The sequence below is a fragment of the Aythya marila genome (assembly GCF_965140915.1).
Source record: "Aythya marila genome assembly, chromosome: 2".
Lineage (NCBI taxonomy): Eukaryota > Metazoa > Chordata > Aves > Anseriformes > Anatidae > Aythya > Aythya marila.
This window is the reverse complement of record NC_139043.1, coordinates 85,931,374-85,958,394: the sequence shown is the minus strand read 5'-3', so window position 1 is coordinate 85,958,394 and position 27,021 is coordinate 85,931,374. Positions and strand designations below refer to the sequence as shown.

At 39.7% G+C, this 27,021-nt stretch overlaps 1 protein-coding gene across 1 annotated transcript; it reads right to left on the bottom strand.

Moving 5' to 3' along the window:
- Nucleotides 1-8,351: 8,351 nt before the first annotated feature.
- On the bottom strand, nt 8,352-27,004 carry NSUN2 (NOP2/Sun RNA methyltransferase 2; the record flags this gene model as incomplete). Its single annotated transcript, XM_082754436.1, has 19 exons — nt 8,352-9,073; nt 9,708-9,747; nt 10,774-10,912; nt 11,141-11,221; nt 12,574-12,709; nt 13,148-13,240; nt 13,760-13,932; nt 14,909-15,005; nt 15,603-15,733; nt 18,271-18,344; nt 21,450-21,580; nt 22,606-22,680; nt 23,040-23,232; nt 24,192-24,276; nt 25,503-25,574; nt 26,212-26,317; nt 26,413-26,517; nt 26,622-26,779; nt 26,855-27,004. The coding sequence occupies 19 exons, from the start codon at nt 27,002-27,004 to the stop codon at nt 8,668-8,670; spliced, it is 2,445 nt and encodes an 814-aa protein (XP_082610562.1). The 3' UTR covers nt 8,352-8,667.
- Nucleotides 27,005-27,021: the final 17 nt, after the last annotated feature.

Genomic DNA, 27,021 nt, shown 5'->3' with positions numbered 1-27,021 from the left:
TTTGCTTCTGATATTATCCAGCTGCTGAAGTCCCACCCACAGGGAAGTAAAGTTCAGTTGCCTTAATATTGCGTCTGACTGCCTGCAAGATGCTCCAGGGCATCAGAAACATCTCCGCAGTGCTGGGTGACATCACGTGGGACCTACCGGAGACTCAGCAGCACACGTGTTATTTTTCTCCACAATTTGTTTTTGAGATGGTCTCACAAGCCACCTAGAACAAAGAATGCATGCTTGCTATCAACACCTTCCAACAGTACTCTGTTCCTAGAGGGGAATTTCCCAGCCTCCTTGAATCATACTGTAGTCCAGCCAGGATTAGTGCCTCATGGCCTGGCATTCCCTTAGTGCCTAGACTTCCCTTCCAAAATGAAATAACTGAGAAACTGCATATTCTGATTTTACCACACATCAGTCCCCAATGTCTTAAATCCCGTCTGGTCAAAGCCCAGGCCCAGCACTGGTGTGGTGTGTGTATGGGTGGATGACCATCTCTTGGCCAAAGTCAAAGAGAGATGGGCTTTCCTGTATGGTCTAGTAACCAGATAATTCTGCCCCGATTTCAGGTTTTTGCAGGAAATGAAAATGTCCTACAATTGCTCAGATCTACTCTTACTATCTGAGACTCATAGTCATTACATGCAGCTCATATTCTGCCTCTAGAGACAACATAACATTTACGGCTGAGCATATGACTTAATAAAACCAGGAACAATTCAGATCTGTAGATACCTCATATTGTTTATGTACTGCAGCCCCTTCAGCTAGGAATGCAGCATTGCGAAACGCAGGACACAATTCCTCAGCCCTGTGCCTTTTGTAGTGCTACTGTAATAACAGTATGGCAAGGCAATACAGAAAGACAGGGAACAGGCTCACTCTTGCGAAGAGGTACAGCAATCTAACACTAACAATTTCATCTAGCTTCAACTCAGTCATCTTTTATATCTGATTTATAAAATAAACAATAAAACTATTCCTTCTGCAGTTTTGTGGATTCCGCTGAATTAACTTGGATGGCAGTAAATGAAAAGGATTAGCAATACCAAACTATTGTACATAGTCAGTAGGGGACCCAATGACTGTTGTTAAATTGCTGCCCTCAGGATTGTCTCAAGTTCACATTTCCCTAATCTCAAAATGCAAAATTTATAATTCTGAATTGCCAGAGGGTGTTTAAAGACAGTACTGGGCAGAAGAGACCTGGGCCTGGACCAAGGTTTGAATCACCTCTTGCAGGTTAGCTGGTGCAATCCCCTGCTCAAAGTAGAGCTAGCTGCCAAGCTACAGCAGCTCGCCCAGGACTTCATCCAGACAAATTTTGAATATCCCTAGGACGAAGATCCACCACCTCCCTGGGCAGCCTGCCTCTGTGCTCAAATCCTCCCATGGGGAAGATTAATTTCCCTCAGTCCAGCTGGAGTCTCCCTTGCTGCATCTTGTGTCCTTTGCAGTGGGTCCTGCCACTTTGCACTGAGAAGTGGCTTTTTCTTTCCTGTAACAGTTATTTACTGGAAGACAACAACTAGATCTTACCTACCATTTCTTCTTCAGGTTGAACAAACACATTTCTCCTAGCCTCTCCTCACAGGGCATAGGCTCCAGCTTCCTAACCATTTGGGTAGGTCTCTCCACCAGTGGACTTTTAAGCAGAAAAAGGAATCAAAGACTGTGGAAACTTTTTCTGTTTACTGACGTGAATGTAAAAGAATGCATGCACATAAGAACAAATATGTGCAAAATGAGATTCAAATTAGCAAGAGAATTACAGGATAACAGAAAATAATTTCATGCACAGTTTGTTCTTACCTTGTTGAATGCCTAAAGAAAACACTGATAAATATATTCAAGGGAAAGGTTTCAGCAGATGATTTCAAGCTGGACTATGGCTTCTTTTGAATCAGTCCTCTCTAAAGAGTATCAGTAATTAATGTATCTAAAATGGTGAACTAGCCCTGTAGAAAGATTGCTCATGCACGTAACATTGATGAAAAGGTGTCAAGGGCCAGGGAAAGAGCAGGATAAAGAATAATATAAGAAGTTAGACCTAATGACATAAATTCAGTCTTCAGATTAGACAAGCCTGATAAGTATCATCTAAGGATACCTAGAGAAGTAGCTCCCACTGCCTCAGAGCTCTTAACGGTCTGAGAAACCGAGCTCACAGGAGATTAGAAAAGAGCAGATGTTTTTGAGAGAGGAGCCTGGAAATAATGGAACAATCAGCTTAACTTCAAGGCTGTCATTCTGGCACCTTCCACAATCTCTAAGTTACTTTTACTATAACAACAAAAAATATAAATCCAAATAACCTACACTGATTCTGCAGCAATTTCACACACACACCAAGAAAATTTATTACTAAGGTGTAAAAGAACATGTTTTTAATGTGTTTATAATGGCCTCTTCAACTCACAGCTGAGTGCATTTATACCTCTACACTTAAAAAAAAAACAACACAAAAACAACAACAAACCAAAGCAACCTCAGAGTGAAAGCTAGGAAATTGTAGGATGTAGAAATACATAATAAAATAAGTTTACTATAAACTCAATAAGGTCTGTGCCTACGCAAATGACAGATGTAAAATCAGGAAACAGATCAACTGCGACTGGGAAACATGAGGTGATGTGAAGATGTCTGTGGCACAAGAGAAGTAGCAACGTTCAACCCATTTGGAAAGTGAGGGGTGTCTTTCACTTATTTGTAAATTGTCATTAAAGACGGTGTCAGCTCATTGTTCCTGTGGATTTGTGCTTAATACCCTATAACCACTAAGAAGGGATGATACAGAAAATGGAGGGAGCTTTCCTCAGAAAAGATACGTATCTGACTACAGGCCTGTAACACCCAGCTCCACCTGTTATCTGGGGGAGAAGGTAAAAGCTCTGAAGAAGTATGATCCCCTCTTTCTCTGCAGTTTGGAGGGCATTTTCACCAGTATGGCAGGTAACATTGAAAACAGCGAGACCTGATCGTGTGGTAAAGGCCTTGCACCACGTAGTGCACGTCCTCTGCTACCCTGGCTATCTAGAGGCCTCTCAGCAACAGACCAAGCCTAAGGAAACACATTATCTTCCACCCATCCTGCTATCATAATTATCCTTTTTGTTAATTGTTTTCTAGGCGGATGAAGAAGTTGATTGGGTTTTACTCCTCTGATGAAACACCAGCATTTAATACCCTGACTTGGATGTCAAGCTAAGGCAGACACAAACACACACACACAAAGCCAGGGCGGACCTCAGGCAAGGGGATGAGAAGCACTCTGCATTGCTGTTTCGTTAGTACTTGAGACTGTCCCCAAGAGCAGATCCATTATACATTGACCCAGACAGTAAGACTCAAGGCTCTCAAACACCCCTTGCTCGTAGGACATATGTGTGTGGGAAGTGGACGAAGCTGGGAGCTTCTGCCTGTTCCTTTTTTAAAAATGGTGCAGTCATGACCTTTAGCTCCATTCTGCACTGCAGGCAGAAGCTGAGGAACATGTTTTCTGCCTCCACAGCCCATATTTCTAGGAAATTTTACTGATCCACTGAGAGATCATGAGGCATTCCCACAAGTTTTTCTGCATTAAGAGGTACATATTTTAAATTGGGAAAAAAAGCTATGTAACTTTGCATTAAAAATGATCCCTGCAATTAATATGATAATTTTAAAAATTGTCCTTCTAAATAACTGACATTATTTATCATCATGAATATGCCACCATATAAAAAGCTCTTAACCTATGATTACTGAAAAAATCTTTTTTTTTTTTTTTTTTTTTTTTTCCATATTTCAGAGAACTTTGCACAAAGCTAGTTATATTTTCTTCTTGTTTACTAAATTGGAACATTTCACACATCTACAAGGATTTTTTTCTGTCATCAAGAGAAAAGCAATTTAAAAAATCAGAATATGAAAATGAAACTACAAGGCATGGAAAACCAACAAGAAAATTCTGGAATAAATGCAGCAGCATACATGTCATGAAAATTCGGAGTCATGAAGTAGCCGAGGGGTTGAGGGTAGTGATTGTTTCCCTCTGCTGATAGCTTGTGAGGCTGTACCTGCAGTACAGCCCATTACAATGCAGCCCAATAGGTCCCCATTAGAAGAATTGTCAACATACTGGAGAAGCCAACCAGTCAAGACCCACCAAGAGTTAGGAGGCTAGTCTGTGATGAACGAGATGAGGAGAGAGCTGGGTTCATGTAAGCCTAGAGACAAGGCTCCCCTCTTAACCAAGGGGGTTTTGAGTACTTTTGAGTACTTTGTATTTCTTCAGGAAATGCCAGTGCCTCAATTCTACACCCCAAAAACTAGATGTAAGTGTTACCAACCCCATGTTGGAATTGGGATAATCAATTTCTCTGTAGTAAACGGAACACTTAAAAATCACTAAGAACGCTTACCCAGTTCATCTCTCTGCTTGTTTTTAAGTGCCTGACTTCAGCCTTCCACAAGGTCTTTAACAGTTCCATCTGCTGACTTTATTTTAACATTTTCTTGCAGTTACAGAGGATGCTGGTTGGAAGGGACCTCTGGAGGTTTCTAGCCCAACCCCGTGTTCTGAACAGGACTGTAATAAACACTCAATCACGTCAGCTGTGACTTTGGCTGACTCTTGAAAACCTCTGAGGATGGAGATTCCATTTAAATGTCATTATATCAAGAAACAATACATTGTAGAGTTGTCTAAACTATTTTTTTTTTTGTCAAATATGTTGACTTCTGTATGTTTATTGTAGCCCTGGAAGCCAAAAAGAAATCTGATGTTTGAGTAATGACTGCAGATGAGGCATTATGAATGCTAGATACATGCTGAGTTTTGCGCTGCTGCTCTGTTTGGAAGGAAGCCAAACAGCAGATGATAGAATAAATATAAAATGAAAGTGCATCTTTTTCCATAAGCGACAACAAATTGCTCTGGGTTACTCATTTAAAGAAAAAAAAAGCAACATTAAAGGCAAACCCGTATGTAGCCAACAGCCCGCTTAAATGTAACTGTATAGAAATACCAGGTGCAGGAGTAAGAAAACTTAATTTGCATTCAAAACAAGGAGCCATCCTGTGAGTAGTAGACAAGACTACAGTTGAAGAACAATCCTCAGGTTTGCTGCCGTGGCTGTCCCATCTATCTTCCAGAACAGGGGTTGTGTTTTCACTCTCTCATGATGCCTGAATGCTTTCCCAGCCACTCTCACTACCTGTCAGCGTTCAGGTTACAATGCTTGCTTCAGAGGAGGGGGCAAAAAAAAAATGCATGCAGTGCTAAGAGTGCATCAAGCCGACTTTATCAGGATGCTGAGTGGCAGTAACAAAACAGCCGTGCTGCCCGCGCTGTTCTGCTGGAGCTTGTTTACAAGGCTCGTCCTGCAGAGACACCACGGCACAACCACGTGCTGACCCTGGCTCTGCCAGCAATGCGGCGTGAGCACACAACTGCTTGTTTTCTCCAGGCCAGTTTTCCCACTGGGAGAAAGCAGCACGCTGATTGCCCTTTGCTGCGGCCCAGGATAAGGGTTGTCACGGGAGCTGAATCAGTTTCTTTTACTGCTAACACTTTACTTTGCAAAATCCCACTGACTTCTAAATAGGCTTCAGATATTTAAGGAAAAAAAAAAAATCATCTTGGTGCCAATTATGGTACATTAATTCAGAGGGAAACCAAACTGTCAGAATTCTAGCAAACTTCCAGAAAAACTAACATTCGGTAAACGCTGAAGACAAGGCTACAAAACAGTATCCACTTGGTGTTTCCCCTCCTTTTCTTTCTATTTTTCTCATACAATGGATGATTTCCTGGCAGCACCATCAACTTCTCCTGAGGGCATCTCTGAGCAGAACCTAATCAGAGTATTCTTTCAGATGCAAGAAACTTTTTATTTCCCCTCTATCACATTTAAAACGCCCTGCCACCAGTGCAAGCATCTACGGTCCCTGTGTTTCTAAAAAATGCCAAACTGGAGAAAACTCTCAAGACATCTAATAGGGACTGCTTACAAGGATGGACTCAATTAGTGAACTACAAACCTAGTAATTTTGAATTTACGTTCTCGGACCTGACAAGATGACTACATCACCTCTCTTCCTTCTAGACTGTTCAATTATCTGCAGCAACCAATGCTCAAAACCACCCAAGCAGATGTTCATCCATCTGACCATTAGAATCACAGAAGCACATACCTCGCAGAGAAGGACAAACACACAGCTTTTCATTGGATTTCCAGCCTAGGAAGCCAGGACAGTGTTTTCGGCCACTGCCTAAAGTCTTGGGCTTCTCTCTGGCAGTCAAGGTAAAAATAACTAACTAGGACAGAGCAACCACAACAAGCAAACTAGCAGTATTTCAACAAACAAAAAACCAACGTCTGTGTAGTGTTGTTGTTTTTTGGAGAGGGTGGTGGTGTTTCTGAAATACAGAGTAAAACTGCCGATCAGTGCAAGAAAAGTAGACTCCCCGTTTCTTGGCTCAAATCTCCCATTAGCACTTGACAGGAAGAAAACAAACAAACAAACAAACAAACAAAAAAACTAAAAATAGCAAAATTTGTAGATATTGCAGGAAAAGGGGACAACTCAAAGAATTTAAAATGGTCCAGATGTGGGCTCTTCATCTATTAAGTTACACCTGATTTAAATAAGTTAATAATCTAAGACTGCATTTTCCTTTAGCTCCCAGACATAAGCTTTCTATTCGCATTTTAGTCTGACAGTGGCAAGCTGTCAAAAAAAAAAAAAAAGCCATCAAGACTGTTCTTTTATACAGATAGCTTTTTGCCAATTGCTGCAATCAGCTGTATCAACAAGTATTTTCATCAGCTGAACCTGAATCGAAACCTCTGCAGAGTCACAGACTGAAACGAAGCTTAAATTACTGCTCAAAGGCACCAACAGATGCAGTACATGAAGCCATCAGTTCTGATTTCTTTACATAATTTTTGACCTTCTGATAATTTGTGGACATCATTAGACCATAAAAATAATGGCTGTGTTATAATTAGTCTTTAGGGCTGAGTACTGCAGACTGTATGACGTTGATCATGCAACTCTTCCTCCATTTCAAATACCCAACATGTAAAAATAAATGCAAACATATGAAAACGAATGCTAATTTCATGCTTTAAGTTGGATGCTGCTACATCAGCAGGATTTCTTTTCTTATGTATCTTGTTAGAATTAAAAACTATACTTTATATATACTTTCTTTCGAAAGAAAATTCTGCTATGCAGGACCTGTCAAAAAGCTACCCATCCAACTGCAGCTGTCAGTTCAAGGAGTGAATTCAAACCTTGGTTGTGGATATGTACCATAGAGCATTTAGCTCTAACAAGCAAAATACAAGGGTAAGAACATTTTTATTAACCTATTTTATGAACTCTCAGGAGGAAAATGAGTCCTGTCAATGCTTTTTCACTGCATACGACTTAGCATCTTACCAGAGGACATGTCACTATTTCAGTTTTACACCTCTCCCTCGAGAATACACCCTGTGATGAAGTAGTTCAAGGGCAGGCATCAGAAAGTCCGGTGTAGCAAGGTACAGCAAACGGATCCAAGCCATGTTAGGACTTCATCAGGAAAAACAAACATTGTAAATTTAGTTTGACAAGCAGCACAAATATTTGCATCACATGGTTCTACTGCAGGACAATTACTTGTACCACCAGTCACCTTCCTTTCAGGTCAACTTGATAAAAGTAGAAAGAAACTAAGCCACAAAGGGTGGAATGTAAATTATAAGCTTTGAGGACAGCTGAGTAAATTTTTTTAGTCAGCTTATGTAAATCACCCTTTTGGCCCCAAATAACCTCTTTTAAACATCTACTCTATGACAATATACATACTGCTTTTTTTAAAAAAAAGTATTATTTCAACTATAAACAAGTATCTTGCAGAAATTAGAGACAACTCCCATTTGATGGAATGACTGAGAAACAGAGGACTACTGTAGCCATGAGGGACAGTCACAGACTCTTTCAGGCACATTCCAAGACATGAGTCTGAAGCATGTTCAGCGCACCTGAAGATCTAGGTAAGGACATTCCACCTCCCTTACAAAGAATTTGCCACTCTGCTACGCAATATTTTATTCTGAATAAATTAAACGGGCTTTTAGTTAAGTATCCTATATGTTTATGTATTTGTATGCATACTTGCAATGATTCCCTGACCCAGTAAAAAAAAGAAACAAAACACATGTAAATAGTACTCAGGTTGGGTGGTTGGTTTTCTTAAAGGAAAAAATATTATTTCTAGAACTTTTATGCTTTGAATGAAACACCGTGGTTTTTTTTTTGTTGTTTGTTGGTTTGGTTTTTGGTTGTTTCCTTGTTTTATTCTGAAGGAAATCTTCATAAAATGCAGAACAGTTCCACAGGCAGTTTATTTGTACATACCATTATTCCATTTCAAAGACAGGCTTTAGATTTTACTGGTGCATGGTCCATTGCCAGCAACAGACACTCAAACCCACCAGTGAAACTGAGCTTAAAAATGGTACAAATAAGACATGTTTGAGGAGAAATCTCTTTATAGTTTTTGATTTAAAAAATAAAATAGGTGAAACTTTAAAAAAGGAACATCACATTCCAACTGAAACTTTAAAATATTCTTCTATGCTAGAAGCAAGACTGGATGAGTTCTCAGGGAAGCAGCCAAGTAATAGAGAAAGAAATTTAATCTTTCACATCATTTGTATCACTGTCTTTACTTTCCTGGCTTACATGATTGTTGCTATTTTTACTAAATTGACCCAAATCCTCAATTTTATTTTCTACTTCCATAGCACTGCTTTCCACAGGACTGTGGGAAGATTCTTCACCTATTTCTGCTTCCATTTTTGTGACTAAATCATGTTCTTTATCTTCCACATCCATTCCTTCCTCCGTTTGTGCTGCTCCGTATTGACCTTCTTCCTCTGTTTTACCTTCTGATTCCTCCTCTTTCCTCTTTGCTTTAAACACTTCAACTCCCATCATCCTTAGGTAATGAAGTCTCTCATTCTTGGGCACAAAGGCACGGAGTGATGTCTTTCCTTGCCAACCACACAGCACTATAGGACACTGAAGCTCATCAGGTTTTCTACAAACAAGCAGTATATTTGGTCAACTAGGAAAAGGTGAATCTTGAAAACTTAATTTTGTAGGCATATCCTCATAAATAAACACACAATCTTTAACAGTAAGTGCAATTTATAACTATCTGTAGAAGATGCAAGTACTTTGTTCGTAACTTCAATATCTAAACATCTACCTGCTTGCCTACCAGCAAGGAATGAAAAAGGAAAAAAAAAAAAAAGCTCTAATGTCTGCAACATGTAAAATGATTTTCTGGCTTTGATGGCTTCTAAAACTAATTTAAGCAACAGTGCAATAGAAGCTTACATTTAAAAAGATATCTCAAAAGCTTCTGAAACTGCTTAGGCAACAAAAATGAACAATGGAAATGTTTAATTTTTTCCTACTCCTTAGCAGGGAACAAAAACATCACATGCAATCATACTGTGCATCTCTGGCAGAACTAGGGGCTCTCCTTTATAGAGCAACTGTTTTGAAAGCACAAAGGCAAGATAGCTTCTTTCCCTTCTAATTCTTTGCATTCTGTCTAGCTTCATTGTTGATATCAATGCATCTCCACTTTTGTTTTTCTCAGAGTGAAAATAAATTCTTGTCCAAATTTTAAAAGCAAGTAAACTGAAAGCAACACATCTACTTACTCTGGGTCTGGGTCATACTTCAGAACTATACTTCCCATCGCTAGGGCACGGTGAGGGGGGAGAAAAACAACAGATGTGTCACTTGGTGCAATGTTAACGGTGAATGATAGTAATTAGAAAAATATTGAAAAAAAAAAACAACAATTTTTTAGACAGCCTCACAGCATGACTTTGACAGCTGATCAGCAGTTACCTACATCAATACCATAAATTATAGACAATAACAGTGCTTATTTATTTATTTAGCCAGACCAAAAATATTTAGTTGCGTCAGCAATTGCCTAAAAAAGTCCCCAAAGCAAACAAATTAAGCTATAAAACCACATAGTGGATTAATTCACTCAGAAGATCCAGTAAGGACCTTTTACTTAAGTAAAATGGACATGGTTTAGTGGCTGATATTGGTGGTAGGGGGATGGTTGGACTGGCTATCTTTGAAGTCTTTTATAACTTTAATGATTCTATGATAAGAGTATGCCAGCCCAAATTTTATTTCTGATGTTTTTCCCATTTTGTCTCATCACATACCAAAGTGACCCGTGATGACTTGGAAATAAAGTGATATAAATAAACAGAAAAAAAGTCTTAATTTCTTCAAGCATCCAGCACTTAGGAAAAAATAAATCAGCATGAGTCCATATTGCTCCCCATATTTAAGACAATAAAATCTGAGTACCTAAATTTGATACACAGAATCATGAGAAACAATTTCAGATGACAAAGAGTTTCGACTGGCACACTACGAGAAGCAAAGATCAACAGTCAACCTAAAATTTTTCTTCTTCAGGTATTTTAAACGCCTCATACTACTGCTGCGTGAATTCACATGTTTTGCAACTTCTCTCTTCTCTGGAATTCATAAACCTCAAGGGCTGTGACCAGAAAGGACTAAAAATCCTAGTAACACACCGGGCTTCAGTAATGCTTCACTACCTAATTAACAGGTTTAACATAACTTCAGTCATTTTTTTAAGCAAATACAGTTTATGTGAGTGGATTTTTCTCTAGTTTTCTGTTTTAAACATCATAATGATTGTTTTGTCATATCACGAACTAGAAGACTTACCCATGTCTTTGACTTTCTTCTGTGTTTCACTGCTAAATTTACTTAAGAATGGATTTTCCTGGGTTAGCAGAATTTTAACATCTTCTATGCAGACATTTATAATCCTTGCATGAATGAATGGGTATAGAGTGTATATCCCCTGTATAATAGATAAATATAATTATTTTGAAATGTGCCCTCTACTTTCTGAAGGAGAAATGTTAAAAACAGTACGTGCTTTAGCCGATACCAGAAGACAATTTTCAAATGTTAAAACATTCTAAAAATGCAAATTGCCCTTAATCTGACAAATTTAGTGCCAACTGTGCTCTAAGCTCAAGAGGACACCAAAGTTATCTTCTCTGAAAATAAAATACTATATAATTACCTCTTGTGCTAATCTGAAGGCACATCCGAACTGCTCACCATCACTATTGCGAGACCAGACTTTTATCCCTGTGTTAATAACCTGCAAATGGCAAAGCAAATAAGCATCATTAAAGAGTACAAATTCTAAATTACCACTTTGCTTTTCCACAATTGCTTTACTTAAACTAGGAAAAAAGGCTAACTCTGACACATCTGCTCATTTGTACTGGGCACTTATTTAAGTTCATGTAAACATTAATTCAAGGAAAAAAGGAATATCCAATATCAAAATATAGTTCTCTCTGAAGTCTTTTACTCCCTTCCATGTTGCAAACTGAACAATGCAAAAAAGAGGTAGTCTTAAAATGAGGGCACCCAACTATCAAGGTCTAATTTTAATCTTTGTCAGAAATTTCTGTGTGATTTTGGGAAATTCAATCAAGGACAGGATTTTAAAAACAGAGATGCTTAATATTAGGACACACATCCACCAAGGTATATGTGGTACCCAAAGTCTTACTGTCTAGTGAAACACACCAGTTTCTTGAAATTGTCAGTTTTGTAGCCATTTTCTGCATGTGGGATAAAATAATAAGTATTTATCTGTCTTTAAGACCTGTAATGTGTACTGGACAAACTCAGAAATATTCAGTTTTCAACTAAACAAGACCCTAAACCACACCTGATCTAGCTTTGAAGTCAGCCCAGTTTATTCAATGACTTTTAAGGCAAATCTTTAGCATGTGGACTATTTATTTATTTATTTATTTAATATGACTTCTGTTTAGCATGGGAGTCATAAACACTAAGATGCATTTGAAAATTTCCAATGCAAACCATCCTCCATGGCCTGCCGAATCCATTTAACATGGGAGTCTTATTAAATAAAATAAATAAATGTTTTTCCTCCTCGATCTGTAATTCACAAAAAATATTTTGTATGTCAACATCATTCGGCTTAAGCATTTTTCAAAACATTCACTTGTTGAAATTACTTTAAACAATGTCCCCATATAGCACACACAGCTAATAATTCAACTGAAGTTATCTGTTGTTTTTGGTAGGCTTTCAGGATCTTAATGTGTCCTATAATTATAAGGGGCTCATATCTACAACAGCATCAGCGTAAACTTGTGATTACTTGTGAAAGTAATTGAAGATCACAGAAGAATTCATGTACACACACAGAGCAGCAGTTATAGTCCCTTCCTCTATTCTTACGTTCCCTTCCGCCTGCCAATAATAACAGTGCTTTTAATCTTGGAGACTGATATTTACCCCTCTGAGATAGTACTTCAACTCTTTAACAGAGGATGGAAACAGAGGAAAACATTCAGAGTAAGAAGAGGCCTATTAGAGGGCTACTTCTTCATATGAATGGTCAATTCTGCAAAAAAGTTAAAGGAGGCATCCACTGATGCTTATAATCTCTGTTGTGAAGATGAACCATACCTTCATCTTCTCACTGTTGTTCAAAAGCACGTTCCTTAGCTCCTTAGAAACCATGTACAGCTGTCTCTTCTTTCCTTCTTGAGTTCGAGTTAGTAAATTCATCTTGGGAAACGAAGGGTCCAATGCATAAAACTTCCTGAGGCCATATAATAATTGTTTTGGTTACATGAACAATGAAATCACATACTCAAAATGTACAAATTAGCATATTTGCTTGAGCTATCTCTAGAAACACCTTCAGCCACTTGACACTGGCTTCAGTATACAACAACTAACATTTCCGAGATTTCTAAGTACAAAAAACCTAACATTTCTAAGCATAAGAAAAGATTCTTGGTCATAAATACTGAGATTCATTTGAAATTTTCCAATGCAAACTGTCCTCTGTGGCCTGCCAAATCCAGACATTTTAGATTTTCATTTTAAGAGCTCAAATGTGGAGGAAAATCTTGTAAAATGGTAGGGAAAAAGCTTATGTATGACCAAGTAGATCCATCTTGAGTGATTAACTAAATTATTAATATTCCTAGACTATTCGTAATCCTACCGTAAAAACAGAAACATTTTTTCTTACTGGATAGGTTCAAACAATGGATCATCTTCAGGGAGAAACACAAAAGGATCTTCTTTAAAACCAAACATCTTCATTTTTTTAGATGGCGGTGGTCTAAAAAGCAAATACCATTGTCAATTTTAGCAAAACGTAATCAGTTTAGAATCAGTATATTCAGTTCATTTAGTCAACACTTGCCTTATGATAACAGTAGCATGCCAAACTTGATACTGACATTCTCCTGTACTTCAGTAAGACAATACTACCTATAATTTAGCTTCTTAAAATAATGAAGTGAAAGCATGAAGTGAAAGCAGTGCTTGAGAGCAGAAAGCACACAAAGAAGTATGCAGAGATTTGTGAGGGAGAAATTCTAGAGGCAGTTAAAGATCTTCCAAAGGTTAACTTCTTTTCCTTGACAGAGAAGAAAGAGCTAACAGACTTTGCAAATGCTAATAGGCAAGGCAGTCATTTTCCTAATTTGCTTAAACACAAGACAGACACAGTAATGTAGACAACTGAGCAAATTCAGTAATTCTTATTGACCCATTTCTAAAAGAGTCCAATAACAGAAGAACTACACAATACTCAGCAATAATGAGGCGGTCACAAGACAAATACTTAGTCTCTTACCCACATACTCCTCCTTTTTTGCTTTGCTCAGTGTCTGAATTCTGAGATTCCTGCATTTTCTTAGACTCTTCATTTTCAGCAAGTGTTGGTTCTTCAGCAGTATCTTCAGAACCATCATCTGCATTCGTTGTTACTTCAGCATCTTCTGTTCTCTGTGGCAATTTCTGATGAACCTATTTCAAACAAAGTATTTTCAACAAAGACAAAGCAGTACCTAATTGGTAACAAAAGGTACCCATACCCTCTCTTTGCACATGCTTAGTTCTTATCAATTTGTATGGAAGTGCTTGGACAGATCGATTTAGTTAGCTAATCTAACTATTGAAGTCCACAGGTTGCATTACTGTTAAGCATAGCTCTAGACAATGTCTTACCAAGTTTACAAGAAAGGTATTCTCGTACCATTTATAAAATCATGTTCAAGCATTCAGAGATCACTTTAAGCCAGGACCTGCTTCTTTCCTCCTAGCAGTCAAAATGACACACACAGCCTGCTACACAAGCATTAAACTGCACTGAGTGCTACAGCATTAAACTTTGAACAGTATAAACTATTTGGATGAGGCCTGCCTCCAAACAAATGCTTTCTCCTTACTGCCGCAGAAGTTTTACTCATAAGGGCTTCTAATGAAGCATATCAAATAAACTGAAACAGCTAAAAGGGATTCACACAGGAGTTTCTCTCCAAGATACAGTCTGAGATCAAACAAGTCATATCAACTTAAAATACTAATAATTAAAAACCACACAACTGACAACAATGGATCAAAGTCAGATGGCTGAAGCTGCTGCTGCTCCTTACTGTTTTACATCTATTCCCCTGTTGATGATCTGATGGACTCAATCTGCTAGTGAATCACTTCTGAGCAACCCATCACGTAGTAAGATAAACTGAAATCAGAATTGGCTTACAACACAGTAGAAAAAAACTTTTAGCAAACAGATCACACAGCCGAAGGCAGTGACAGCTTCAGCTACCCTGTCCAATGTGGTTCTGTAGTTCTTTCAGAGTCTTAATTTTCTGTTCAACTTTTACCTTGCTATTTCACAATGATTTCAGAATCCCCTTTTTCTCCTATATTAAAAGGAGATGGTAAATTCCAGAAATGTTATTGAAAGGTAGCATTTTGCTCTTTTAAAAGACGTTACCTTAGGCTGGCGTTTGTTCCATGGCATTGGAGATTTTTTTATTAAAACAGCCACAAAAAAGCCTCCTGTGTTCTGGTGATGTGGCAATATCCTAAGACTACAGGGAAAAAAAAAAAATTGCAGCAGATTCATCATCAGCATTCAGACTCTTGCAAAGTACTAGAAGCATCACATTTACTTTCAGCATAAAGTACCCCTATCAGGATTGCGCAGATTTAATTCAAGGTAGGAACAGGATCTAAAATAGAGCGTTCTGACAAAATTACTTGCATCAGTGCAACGCATTCATTTCACCATTCACATCTGAGCTTTAATGACTCATATCTAAATGCTATTTTTAGAATAACTATGCAAAGTCCTTCATAGAAAATAAGTCACGGTGTTGAATTGATAATGCTTAGCATACTTTTCCAGTAATATTGCTCATGTATCTTTATTGGTTGCAAAGAAGCTGACCTGTTGTATTAATACCTATTCCTTGTAAGCAATGTTCACTGAAATCTAAGTATTGTGTATTGACATTACCTATGAAGCAACCAAACTGAATTCAGACCTGTACAAGCATAGCATAGACATAATGCAAGTACAGGCATACTGCAACACATTCCTATCTGAACTCCTAATTACAATTTGTCCGTCACCATAGGAGGTAACCATCAAAACCTCATAAAATCTACTTGGGAAAAACTCTTACCAACGCTCCAGATTCATTGCCTTTAGCTTCTCTTCATCCTTTACTGGAAACATAGTGGGACGTATTTGTGTTTGTCTATTTAAAGGCACATCTTTCCACTCTTCAAACCACTGTCCATCTTTCAGCATGACCTTCAAAGAGGAAATATAAATAACAAAGAATACAGGTCACCATTTTTAATTAAAATACTTTCAAACCAAGGTTCAGATGCCTAGAAGTTATTTTCTGTTATAGTAAATTAAATTCTTTATAGCTCATTGTTCCTATAACGTGCATTGTACGTGTGCACCTAAGAGCAGGAGATTCTTGCCAGCCGTGCCTCTTTCCTCCACTTTGTGGAGGAAAGCACTTTGTGGAGGAATGCTTCAAAAAGCAAGCAGTCCAGTAGACACTGCTGCGGAATCAACTGCATTATCTCTGTTAACCTTCCAGAACATACAGAACACCAAAATTCAAAGAATGAAGGACAAAAGATTAGTCCTTCAAAAAGTCCTTCAAAAGATTAGTATAAGATTAGTAAGCCACCATACAGAGAATGTCACTTATTTTTCTCCGTGAGACTGGCTGTGAAACATCCTGCTACAGGCACCTTCCAAGCAGTATACAAAGAAGAATGCTGATCATTCTTCTTTGCATTCCAGGAAAGACAAGAAATGAGGAATCCCAATTTTATTTTTTAGGAAAGATATAAGCACAGAGCCCCATGACAAATACAAAGGTCATAGATAGCGATTTTTTCTTTTAAGGAAAGCTACTTAACAACCGTGTGTTGTCATCTTATTCCACTGAAGGCTCAAAGCTTTTAAGGACTCTTAGGATATAAGCAGAAGTTCAGGCACTGAACCAATTACACCTAAAATACTACCCTTTTGCAGGTATTTCAAGTCCAAACATGCTGCATGCCATATTGCTAGATGGAGACAAGATAGACTGCGATTCTGAACTGTTTTCCTTTGCAAGTCATGAGTTCAGCTGGGGAGAAAAACCACGAGACCGATAAACAACTGGATGTGTAAACAAGTCTGGAATTATAGTGGATACTAGAATAATTGCCCAACAGCCCTGCTCTGTTCAGTTTCGGTTTGCCTGTCAAACCTCCCAGTGTAACTGCTGGAATGACAAACCATCAAAAAGAATGCACTGAACTCCTTTCTATCACACGTTTTGTTAGCTTCTTGTTAAGGTAGAGCAAAGACTAAAAGCAATGCAGAAGCAGATTACCATTACCCAAAGTTAAAATATTCTTTCCTTCAAGATTATGAAATAAGTCATTGGAGTTCGCTCATTATCTGACTTAAGGACAGAGTCCTGAATGCTGTTTCCAAGCATCTAAACATCACGTGAACAAAACCTTGTTTTCCTTTTGCTGTTTCCAGAGATTTGATGTGAACTCATGCTCAGGAATATTTAATATAATCGCAAAGTCACAGAACTCCCGTTGAACAGATGTTTCACCAGGAAACAAAAGACTATACCGAGCAAAAACAGTGCCAAAGCAAGCTAATACATTCAGTGACAAGCTAGCTAGCAAGGCTTGAAAAGAAGGTAGTAGCAGCAAATAAAAGCTGAAATATGTCTTGCAAACTTCCAACAAATTTTATTAGCTTTTTTTTTTTTTTTTTTTTTTTAAGATACCCATAAGGGGGATTTGTATTTCAATTGCAATCACAGAAATAAATGTTCCAGGGAACACAATATAATCTTTGCAATCTTTATGTATATATTTGTAGCCTTACACAGCACAGACAAAATAAAACAATGATTATAGAGCCACAGTTATGAATTTTACATTTACCTTTCAGTTACAAGAACACAATTGAAACTTATGGAACTATAACAGCAAAGAAATCAGCCAGCTTTTAGGCTGGATTTCTAACAGCAGAACATAAGCAAACCTTTACTCTGTGCATCTTGTTCATTAGCCTACACACAGGCACAAACCTGCAGACTGTACCACTGCAAGAGACTATGAAATGGGGGTGAAAGACATAATAAGCAATGGTGTTGCAAAGGCACATGCTTATAAGTATAGTTTAATCAGAGCTCTTTTCCCTACTGCCAGGATGGCTGCCTACTTCTCTTGATTATACTCTTAACAGGAAGTTGAAGAAGCTCTGTTTTTTTTTTTTTTTTTTTTTTTTTTTTGCCCCTCCCTACTAGTCTGTTTCCAGAACTGGAATCAGATAAAGTCTGGAACAAAATACTGAATTTCTACTAATATTCTAGGATTACTCACATCACTGCAGTTTTTACAGTTTATTTCCACAATGGATTTAACAGCATTTACTTCCTAATGATTCAAATGGACCAGCTAAACAACTGTAATATCTAACAGCTATAAACTGTAAAGAGGGAGGAAGAGGGCTAAATTAAAATGTGCCTGAAATTATGTTGCCATCTACAGGCCATCAGCTGTGCACGGTAGGAAAGGAAATCATTAAGAAAGCAGAGGTGATAGAGCCAAGAAAACCCAAAGTAGAAGAGGAGAGCAGATGAGGAGACAAGAACTTACCATTAGAAAGATTTTACCTCTCTTCTCTACAATAGTCTAAAACTCTCAACAGCAAGTTGCTAACATTATTTCAGCTCAATCTAATGTTTTGAAATGTCCATAATTTAACACACAACTATAGACCAAGAACATCACAGAAATACCACATTAAAGTACCTTCCATTTTGTAATTCCTGGCATCCTCTTCAGACCTGGCAACTCAGAAGAGACATCAGCAAGTTCTAAGGCACCTGGAATGTCAGAGATACAAAACATTTTTGAAAACACAATTTGAGAGTTGTTCTCCTAATTAACTTTTATAATAGTAGTTTTCCTTAAAGTTTTAAGACCACTTTAATGCCTTTGCTTTTTCAGACTTCCAAGGAACAAAATACAATTACTACAGTGCAAATCAACAAGAAAGATGCTAAGAGCTGCTCATACCAACTACAGATGTTTGCAACCTATAAATCAACCAAAGAACAACGTATGGTTGGTTAGACACTTTTCCCAACTGCTACATAGTGTAATTCACCACAACCTATATAATTAAACATCAGTGTTCCAGGCAGCGCAGTCATAGAACAACTTCTGTTTTCATTTACTTAGCATTTGGATTCACAAAACTGCTTAAGTATTTTTCACAGAAGTACTCTTCTGGGATGAAGAGTAAACTCATAATTTCTTTTTTTTTTGTGATTCTGAATAGTTATTTAAAAATACGGCAGACTTCTCCTCATGTTTTTCACAATTTATCAACCTCTTCTACATGACTAAACATTTACTTTTACAGCGGCTAGCTGTATGTGACAGCTGGAAGTACGTCTTTTAAATAAACGAAAAAGTGATACAGGTGTACATATTCTAAAACGTCAAGCTGAATGAGATTCAATATGTCATTTGTGTCTTTCCTTTGAATATTCTTGACTACTTCCAGCATGACTTCAGCTGATGCCTCAAGACTACATCAGACCAATCGGGCATTAGACCAGTAGCAGAAGCACTACAATTCCCAGCAGAGAAACGTGGTACAAAATTGCTGTTTCCTTACTCCTTCTGCCCTGAGGGGAAAGGAAACACTGATGTGCTCCACAAGAAGCAGCACTACAGAGTGCTACGTACTAAGGACTGACCTAAGCAATTCCTCAAGGTGCAACGCCCCTCACAGACCACTGCACTACAACTTCGCCCTTCTTTAGCCACATCTGTACTCAAAGCCCTGTGAGGATAAGGTTTGCTCACTGGGATACCCAAATGGGCCATCCATATGCCATGGCCCAATACTGCAGTAAAGGTGCTTACTTCCAAGTATTACATTTGCCCCAAATGCTGCAGTTGCTGACCTCTATCTATTTCCATTCTCGGTTTGTGATCCTAATAATAAACTCTGTGGAAAAATTCATGCAAAATCCAGTTAGTTGACTCCCAACTTCAAGATCCTGACTCAGAAAAAAATGTCCCTCAGCTAAAGTTCAGAAATTTTGGTTACTGAACCCTACTGAACCCAAATTAATGCACTGCACCTTCCCAGATCAATTTTTTCACCTCTTACTTCATCTCTTACTTTCACCTCTTACTTCAGGTGATTGAGAGTTAACAGCAGCATATGCAAGCCAAAAATGTACAAAAACACAAGCCCAAACAAATTTACAAGCATGTTAAAATGTGACTCAAAGGACGCTGATGGTATCAGTGACTCACACTTACTGGCACGCAACAACATTCCTCAAACCGCTTAAGGACACTCTGATTTTTACTCCTATGGCACACATCAGTAAGGTCCCACGCTGTGTTTTCCAAAGGGAATGTGAGTATCAGTCATGGAGCCCAACCAGTGGAATCAGAAGACAGGTAACACAGACTGACTTCTGTTGATTCTACTGTACTTTTTGCATATCATTAATAGAGCTTGGAACCGTTTTAAAAGGACCAATAAACTCCCAACCAACCCCTAACTTGTGTGGGATGTGCTGCTCCAGCTAGATGCATAGAAGCACATGGGACCTGACAGGATTCATCCCAGGGTACTCAGAGAGCTGGCTGATATCAATGCCAGACCTCTCTGTTATTTTTCAATGTTTCTGGGAATCTGGAGAGGTCCCGGTCAAATGGAACCTGGCAATTGCTGACCCAGTTTTCAAGAAGGGCAAGAAAGAAGACCCTGGCAATTACAGACCTGTCAGTCTCACTTCAGTGCCTGGTAAAATTATAGAGAAAATTGTTCTGTGTGTTATTGAAAAACACCTGAAGGACAACACAGTCATTGGTTGGAGCCACTGAGTGTTCAAGATGGGAAGGTCCTGCTTAATGAACTTAATTTCTTTTATGACAATGTCACCCATCTTGTTGACCAAGGGAAATTGGCTGATGCAATCTTTTTTAGTTTCAGTAAAGCTTTTGATACTGTTTTTCGAAGTATCCTTATGGACAAAATGTCCAGCACGCAACTAGATAAATACATAATATGATAGGTGAACAATTGACTGATGGGTTGGAGTCAGTGTTATAGGCTGGCAGCCAGTGGGGTTCCCTGGGGCTCCATTTTAGTTTTCCTTCATGTTTTCATAAATCACTTGGATGCAGGACTTGAAGGAATATTGAGTTTGTGGAGCTGCTGACTCCCTTGAGGGCAGAAATCTCTTTGCCTTCCAAAGAGATCTTGACAAATTAGAGAGCTGGGCAATCACCAACTACATGAAGTTTAACAAGAGAAAGCACCAGATTCTGCACCAGGGAAGCAGCAACCCTGGCTGGGCGATGAGAAGCTGCAGAGCAGTCCCACATAATATGATCTGGGGGTTTTAGTCAATAACAAGTTGAATATGAGTCAACAGTGTGCCCTGGCAGCCAAAAGCACTAACTGTACCCTGGGGACCATCCGGAACGGCATTCGCTAGCCAGCTGAGGGAAGTGGTTGTCCCATTCAGCTCTGCACTGCTGCAGCCTCACCTTAAGTGCTGTGTGCAGTTTGGGGTGCCACGATATGAAAAGGACATAAAACTATTAGAAAGTGTTTAAAGGAGGGCTACAAAGATGGTGAAGGGTCTGGAGGGCAAGATGCATGAAAAGCGTTTGAGGTCCCTTGGTTTGCTCAGCCCCGAGCAGAGCAGGCTGAGGGGAGGCCTCATGGCGGCCTGCAGCTCCCTCAGGAGGGAAGTGGAGGGGCAGGCGCTGAGCTCTGCTCTCTGGGGACAGCGACAGGACCCGAGGGGACGGCATGGAGCTGGGACAGGGGAGGGTCAGGATGGGGGTTAGGGAAATGGTCTGCACCGAGAGGGTGGTCGGGCACTGGGACAGGGGAAGAGGAGGACTGAAAAAAATAACATTTCCCCTACTGTCCAAGATTGCATTCTCACCTTGACTCTTTTCCAGCAGAGCTGCGATTACAGCTTCATTTTCGATAGGATTCAATGAACATGTAGAGTATACCATTCTCCCACCTTCTGCCAGCTGTTCAACACCACGGGTCGCAATTCTTAACTGCAATCTAAAAGAACATTTTTGGTCTAACCAGGCATCATTCAGGAAACAGAAACATTTCCCCCTTTTTTTTTCAGGGGAAGCTATGCTACCTATACCTCAGACAAATAGCTCTCCATGGGCTAACTCAGCACTTTCTGAGTTCAACAGTTGTCACCAACACACAAATTAAATTCAGTTGTAAAGTGTCAGCTATCTCTGTGCTGCACACACACTCACAATTACACCTGTTAAAACAGCAATTAGGTCAAACATTAATGGGACTGCATGGCAAGTTTTAACACAGTGTTCTGTATTTTCTTCTATCTAGCACCCTGTCAAGTTTATAATGAAGCATGCAAAACTAGAACAATAACCCCCTAAGCCCTACTTTTCTCAGAAATCTAGAATTAAAATGAAGTGTAATATGACCGTTATCACAGACGAAAACGCTTAGCTAATGCTGGACTTCAGTGAAGAGTATCTCTGAGCTGGATGACCAGCTTATACTATAGCTGCATACTTGCAACTGAAATAAACCCTACAATTACAAATGAGTTGCCAAGCAATAACAACATGTCATCACAGGTCAGCTGAGTCACACTAACTGAGCGCATTCCCAACTTGCAACAAATGCAAATAAAATGTTCTAAGTTTTTCATCTATGCTTAAATTATGGCTTTTTTACCTAGTACCTTGTACGAGGCTAAATACTCATTTACCATAAATTAACTTCAGTGTCAGGTAGCTGAAACCATTTATGTATGGGCTCCAATATTCTAGAATACACTAAAACACCACTATTAAGTTTTACAAGTTTCTGTGATTGTATCAGTTATTTTCCATCAGTATTTCACCTGCATAAACATTAGGAATCCTATCCAAATGATCTAAAATATTAACCCTTTCTGGGAATAACATATAAGCTCTTGATTTGAGAGAAAAGGAACACTGCTTTGTCATATATTAATATACAAATGCATGCGAGTGCTAAAAAGGTAGAAAAAGGAGGAGGTGAAACGAAAGGACGGATGTATAACAAGCATTTGTTACCCATGGAGCTGCAAACTGTTTTGTGTTGTCCACTTCTTCCATACATCAATGTTTTTCCTCATGGTTCCATCTCCACTGTAACAGAAGTCAAACACATTTGTATTATTTGTGGGTAAAATTAATCCCATATCCAAGTCATTTACAACTGCAAAAAATTAACAGTCCTTCTCCCATGTTATGCTGTACTGTTTATGTCTATGCTATATTTGTATTTTAATATTCTGAGCATAAAATGAAAATTTGAAACCCTTCAGCTAATCAAATATAAGTACCACTTGGAATAATAAAAGGCCACCTTGATTTGGTATCCCCTTACCTACGACAGTTTAAGAGATTCACCCTTTTTGGATGTAACCAAAAGTTACACAGTAAGCAAGACAGAAAACATCACTTGGTACCACAAAAATACAAGTACTGGTATACATGCAAGATACCTGCAGGGGACATCACATAAAATCCTGTCGTAGAAGAGGACCTCTTTTTTTCCATCAACGTCTATTTGCAGATTAGGAATACTGGAGGCATCGTGATTTACCACCATGATGCATGGACTGTTTAATCTTTTAGCCTGATGAACCAGCAAATAGCACCGCTTGTTGTCAACATCGTTAGCAATTACAAAACCCTCTGTGAACATAAAACAGTGGGAAGAAGCATTACTATTTAACAGCTAAATAATTTACACAGTGGCTTGCTTTATCTTCAAATTTGCGCAGATCTTTTACTAGAGATTCTTATTTAGAGGACCATTTATAAAGAGAGGACCCCTAACTGAACGTAAATTAAGAATGCTAAGGTCTAACTAATGTGACAAATAACAGTCTCAAGATTTCTAGCTTCCATGCAGCTGAGTTTCCAAGGTACAACCAAGGGCCCTTCCCTTCTTGTTCTCAAAGTAAAACCTTTGGAGATAAAACCTCCTCTACCACCGCAGATTTCTGTATTACACTGAAAATCTGCTGGTGTACAGAAAGAACATACCCCTCCAAATTCACAATTTATGGAGATGGTATTTTCTGTGAGCACCTAAGTAAAGGCAGAGATTTGAGAGTGGTGAGGCACCAGAACAGGCTGCCCAGAGAAGCTGTGGATGCCTCATCCCTGCAGGTGCTCAAGGCCAGGCTGGATGGGGCTTTCAGCAACCTGGTGTAGTGGGAGGTGTCCCTGCCAATGGCAGGGGGGTTGGAAATGAGTGATCTTTAAGGTCCTTTCCAGCCCAAACTACTCTAGGAGCTTAAAGAAAGACACTTCTGATAACCTTCATTTAAGGCTGAAGCACCTTAATCCAAGTGCAGGATACAAGCAGAACATAAAGACGTGCAGACCACCACATAGAAATTGATCTGTGATTGCATCTATTGCACGCTCAGCTGTGAAGATAAATAATCCATCTCTCTTCTTCAAGCCAAGGAAGCCCACAACATTTCAAGGAAAAGGCAGAGGTATTTTCCATCTCATATAATTCAACCAATGATGGAATTCAGTACATAGTTAAATGCAGTTGCCATCTGTGATATTAATCTATTCGATAAAAAGGGGGAAATTTAAAGTCACAAATTTATTTTTGCTCATTTTTCCAAACTTACTGGGAAAAGGATCATTCATGTCTGCATGCAACATTTCAATGAGCTGTGCAGTCTTAGATCCAGGTGCAGCACACATATCTAAAATCTAAAAAGACAAAAAGGTTAAAAAGAACAAGCCCTGCCTTCTACATACTTGAAAAACATGCTATGTATTCTTGGTTAAATATATGTTTTTGCATATAAACACAAAATGATTATGATTACTCAGAACACTGATCTGCAAGAAACTACAAAGTACAGTTCTGTTCTTAAACACATCAAAGAAAACAGTTTTATCTCTACGGGTCTACAACATGAGAAGAACTTTGGCTTGTAGGGAACATCTAAACCAGCTGAAAAAAAATACAAATACAAAATACAAATACAAAAGCATGTGCAAAAATATTCAATTTGTGTTTTACATGAAGTCAAACACATTTACTACCTGTTCAACCCCACGCGAAACTCAAAACGTACCTGTGACTCATTAGGACAATCCCTATCACTAAATCCTTTCAATGAAGGAAGAAGGAGATTTAAAAATTTTAAATAAAGAAGTGCACAACATGGCTGCTTAAGATCACAGGGCACTTTTAACTAGCTCCCTGACACAGATTAGAAGAGTAAGGCCACCTGACTGTCATTCATTCTGACCTGAAGTACAGTGCGTGCAAACACGGCCAAGTTTAGAACAGGAAGTCTGCTACCAGATACCTCCATCCCTACAATCTGCCACTAGAAAGTGTCTTGTGCGTTCCTTAGCCACCTCAAATTTAAGTTAGCAACCTGTAATTTTCAGCTACCATCAACAGCAGGTTTCAGTTCACCGAAATTACTTTGCCTAACAGATACACAGATCAGAAGTTTGCAACTTCTTCAAAAGGTATAAAGGCTTCTTCAAAATGTATAAAGGACTGAAAATCAGCTGGTAGAGAACATGACAATTGGGATCTGGAAAAGCATGTCTGTTCACAGCATGACAAGACAACAGGAAGTTTAAACATTTAGTTACCTTACTTTAAAAGGGGGTTGTAACACAAATAGGATACCTAACCTGGATACAGCTAGTTACATTTACACACCAAAATTAAGATCACACAACTACATTAAAGCAAAGTCTTTTTTCCTTAGTATTGCTCATAGCTGAAAAAGCAGCTGTCTCTCTGTCTATCTATTTATGAACTGAACACTAGTTGACTGGTGTGGTCTACATGCAGAAAGCATAAAACGCGCCAACATAGAACATCAGCACTGATACCGTCATTGTAGGCTTAGTTTAAGCAATCTGTCTTATAAGAAAAAACCCTAGCGTGCATTGTATTTTAGAGTTACCTTATGATGAGGATTAACATTAAGCAGCAGAGGTGGGATCATACTAACAGCCTCTTGACGACTGATATTTCCCTTAAAGAAAAAAAACATTTGACAAGACAAAACGTTTATTTTACAATAAACTAAAAAGAACAAAACACCTTCCTTAAATTAAAATAACAAAGCAGTCAAAAACACAGCTTCAAACTTAGGATTAAATTATGTAACCACATAAGAATCAGTATTTTCTAAGCCGAATTTTGGATATAGCCCATTTCTATTAATTCTACAGTTGTAATTTCTGCTCAAAAGAAAATAGAAGCTGGTTTCAAACAAGTGAAAGTGTGAAACATCCGCTACTACAGGTACGTCTTGGTGCGTTTACACATGGTTTTTACCCCGCTCAAGCATCTGTTTTTTAACAGCAACTAATTACTCCAGAAGCATTTGTTTTCACATCTCAAACAAAAAATTGTGATGACGTTAGTAAAAATATTTAAAAGTGTAGTTATGTGCCGGAGTTATGGGATGAATCAACGTAATATGGAGCGATATAATTAATTGCTGGAGTTAGTGGATGAAACAACAGAATATAAAATCCAGATTTCTTCTGAGTCAGGCAATTTCTGGGAGGAAAGGCACTGCCTCAACCTGTCCCGCCACACTGAAACACAACTCCACGTGGGGCTGGGGAGCAGCAGCGCCAGGACCTGAGCGGCCGGGCACTTACACACTCGGTCTCGCTGACCAGGAACTGGTGGAACTTCTCCAGCTGCGGCGACTTGCGCAGGATCTTTCTGCTCAGGTTGGTGTGCCAGGCTAGCTCCTCCGGGTACCTGGGGCGCGGAGGGGAGACGTAAGAGAGGGGAAGGCGAGGAGATGGGGGCGGGATAAGAGGATAAGGGATGAGAGGAGGGGGCGGCGGGCTCACCAGCTCAGCGGCTGCGGCATCTCCACCTCCTGCCCGTCGACGCGGAGGCCGCGCAGCTCGGCGAAGAAGCGCTCCTTGAGGCAGTGCCGGATCTCCCTGGCGTGGCTGCGGGGCGAGAGGCGAGGCTGAGGGCCGGGCCGGGCCGGGTGCGAGGCCCGGTGTCCCCGTGTAGGCCCGGTGTCCCATGCCCGGTGTCCCGGTGCCCTCACCTCTTGTACCCGGTGATGCGCAGCGTGGCGGGCAGCGGCTCGCGCAGCGCCGCCATGAAGGCGTCCCACTCGGCGGCGGGCACCACGGCCTGCTCGCGGTAGTACCGCTCGAACAGCGCGTTCTCCTTCACGATCTCGGGGTAGCCGCCGGACCAGCCCTGAAACACACCCCCACCGTCACGCACAGCCCGGTTCAGCCCGGCCCGGCCCGGCCCGTCCCGGTTCTCTCTCACCGCCTGCTCCCCGCCGCCGCCGCCGCCCCGCTCCTGCCGCTGCGGCCGCCGCCGCTCGCGGGCCCTGCGGCCCATGGCTGCCAGCAGCCTGCCCAGCACCGTGATGGCGGAGCGGGCGCCAGCACCGCCGCCACGCGGCGCTCCGCGCATGCGCACCGCTGTCACCA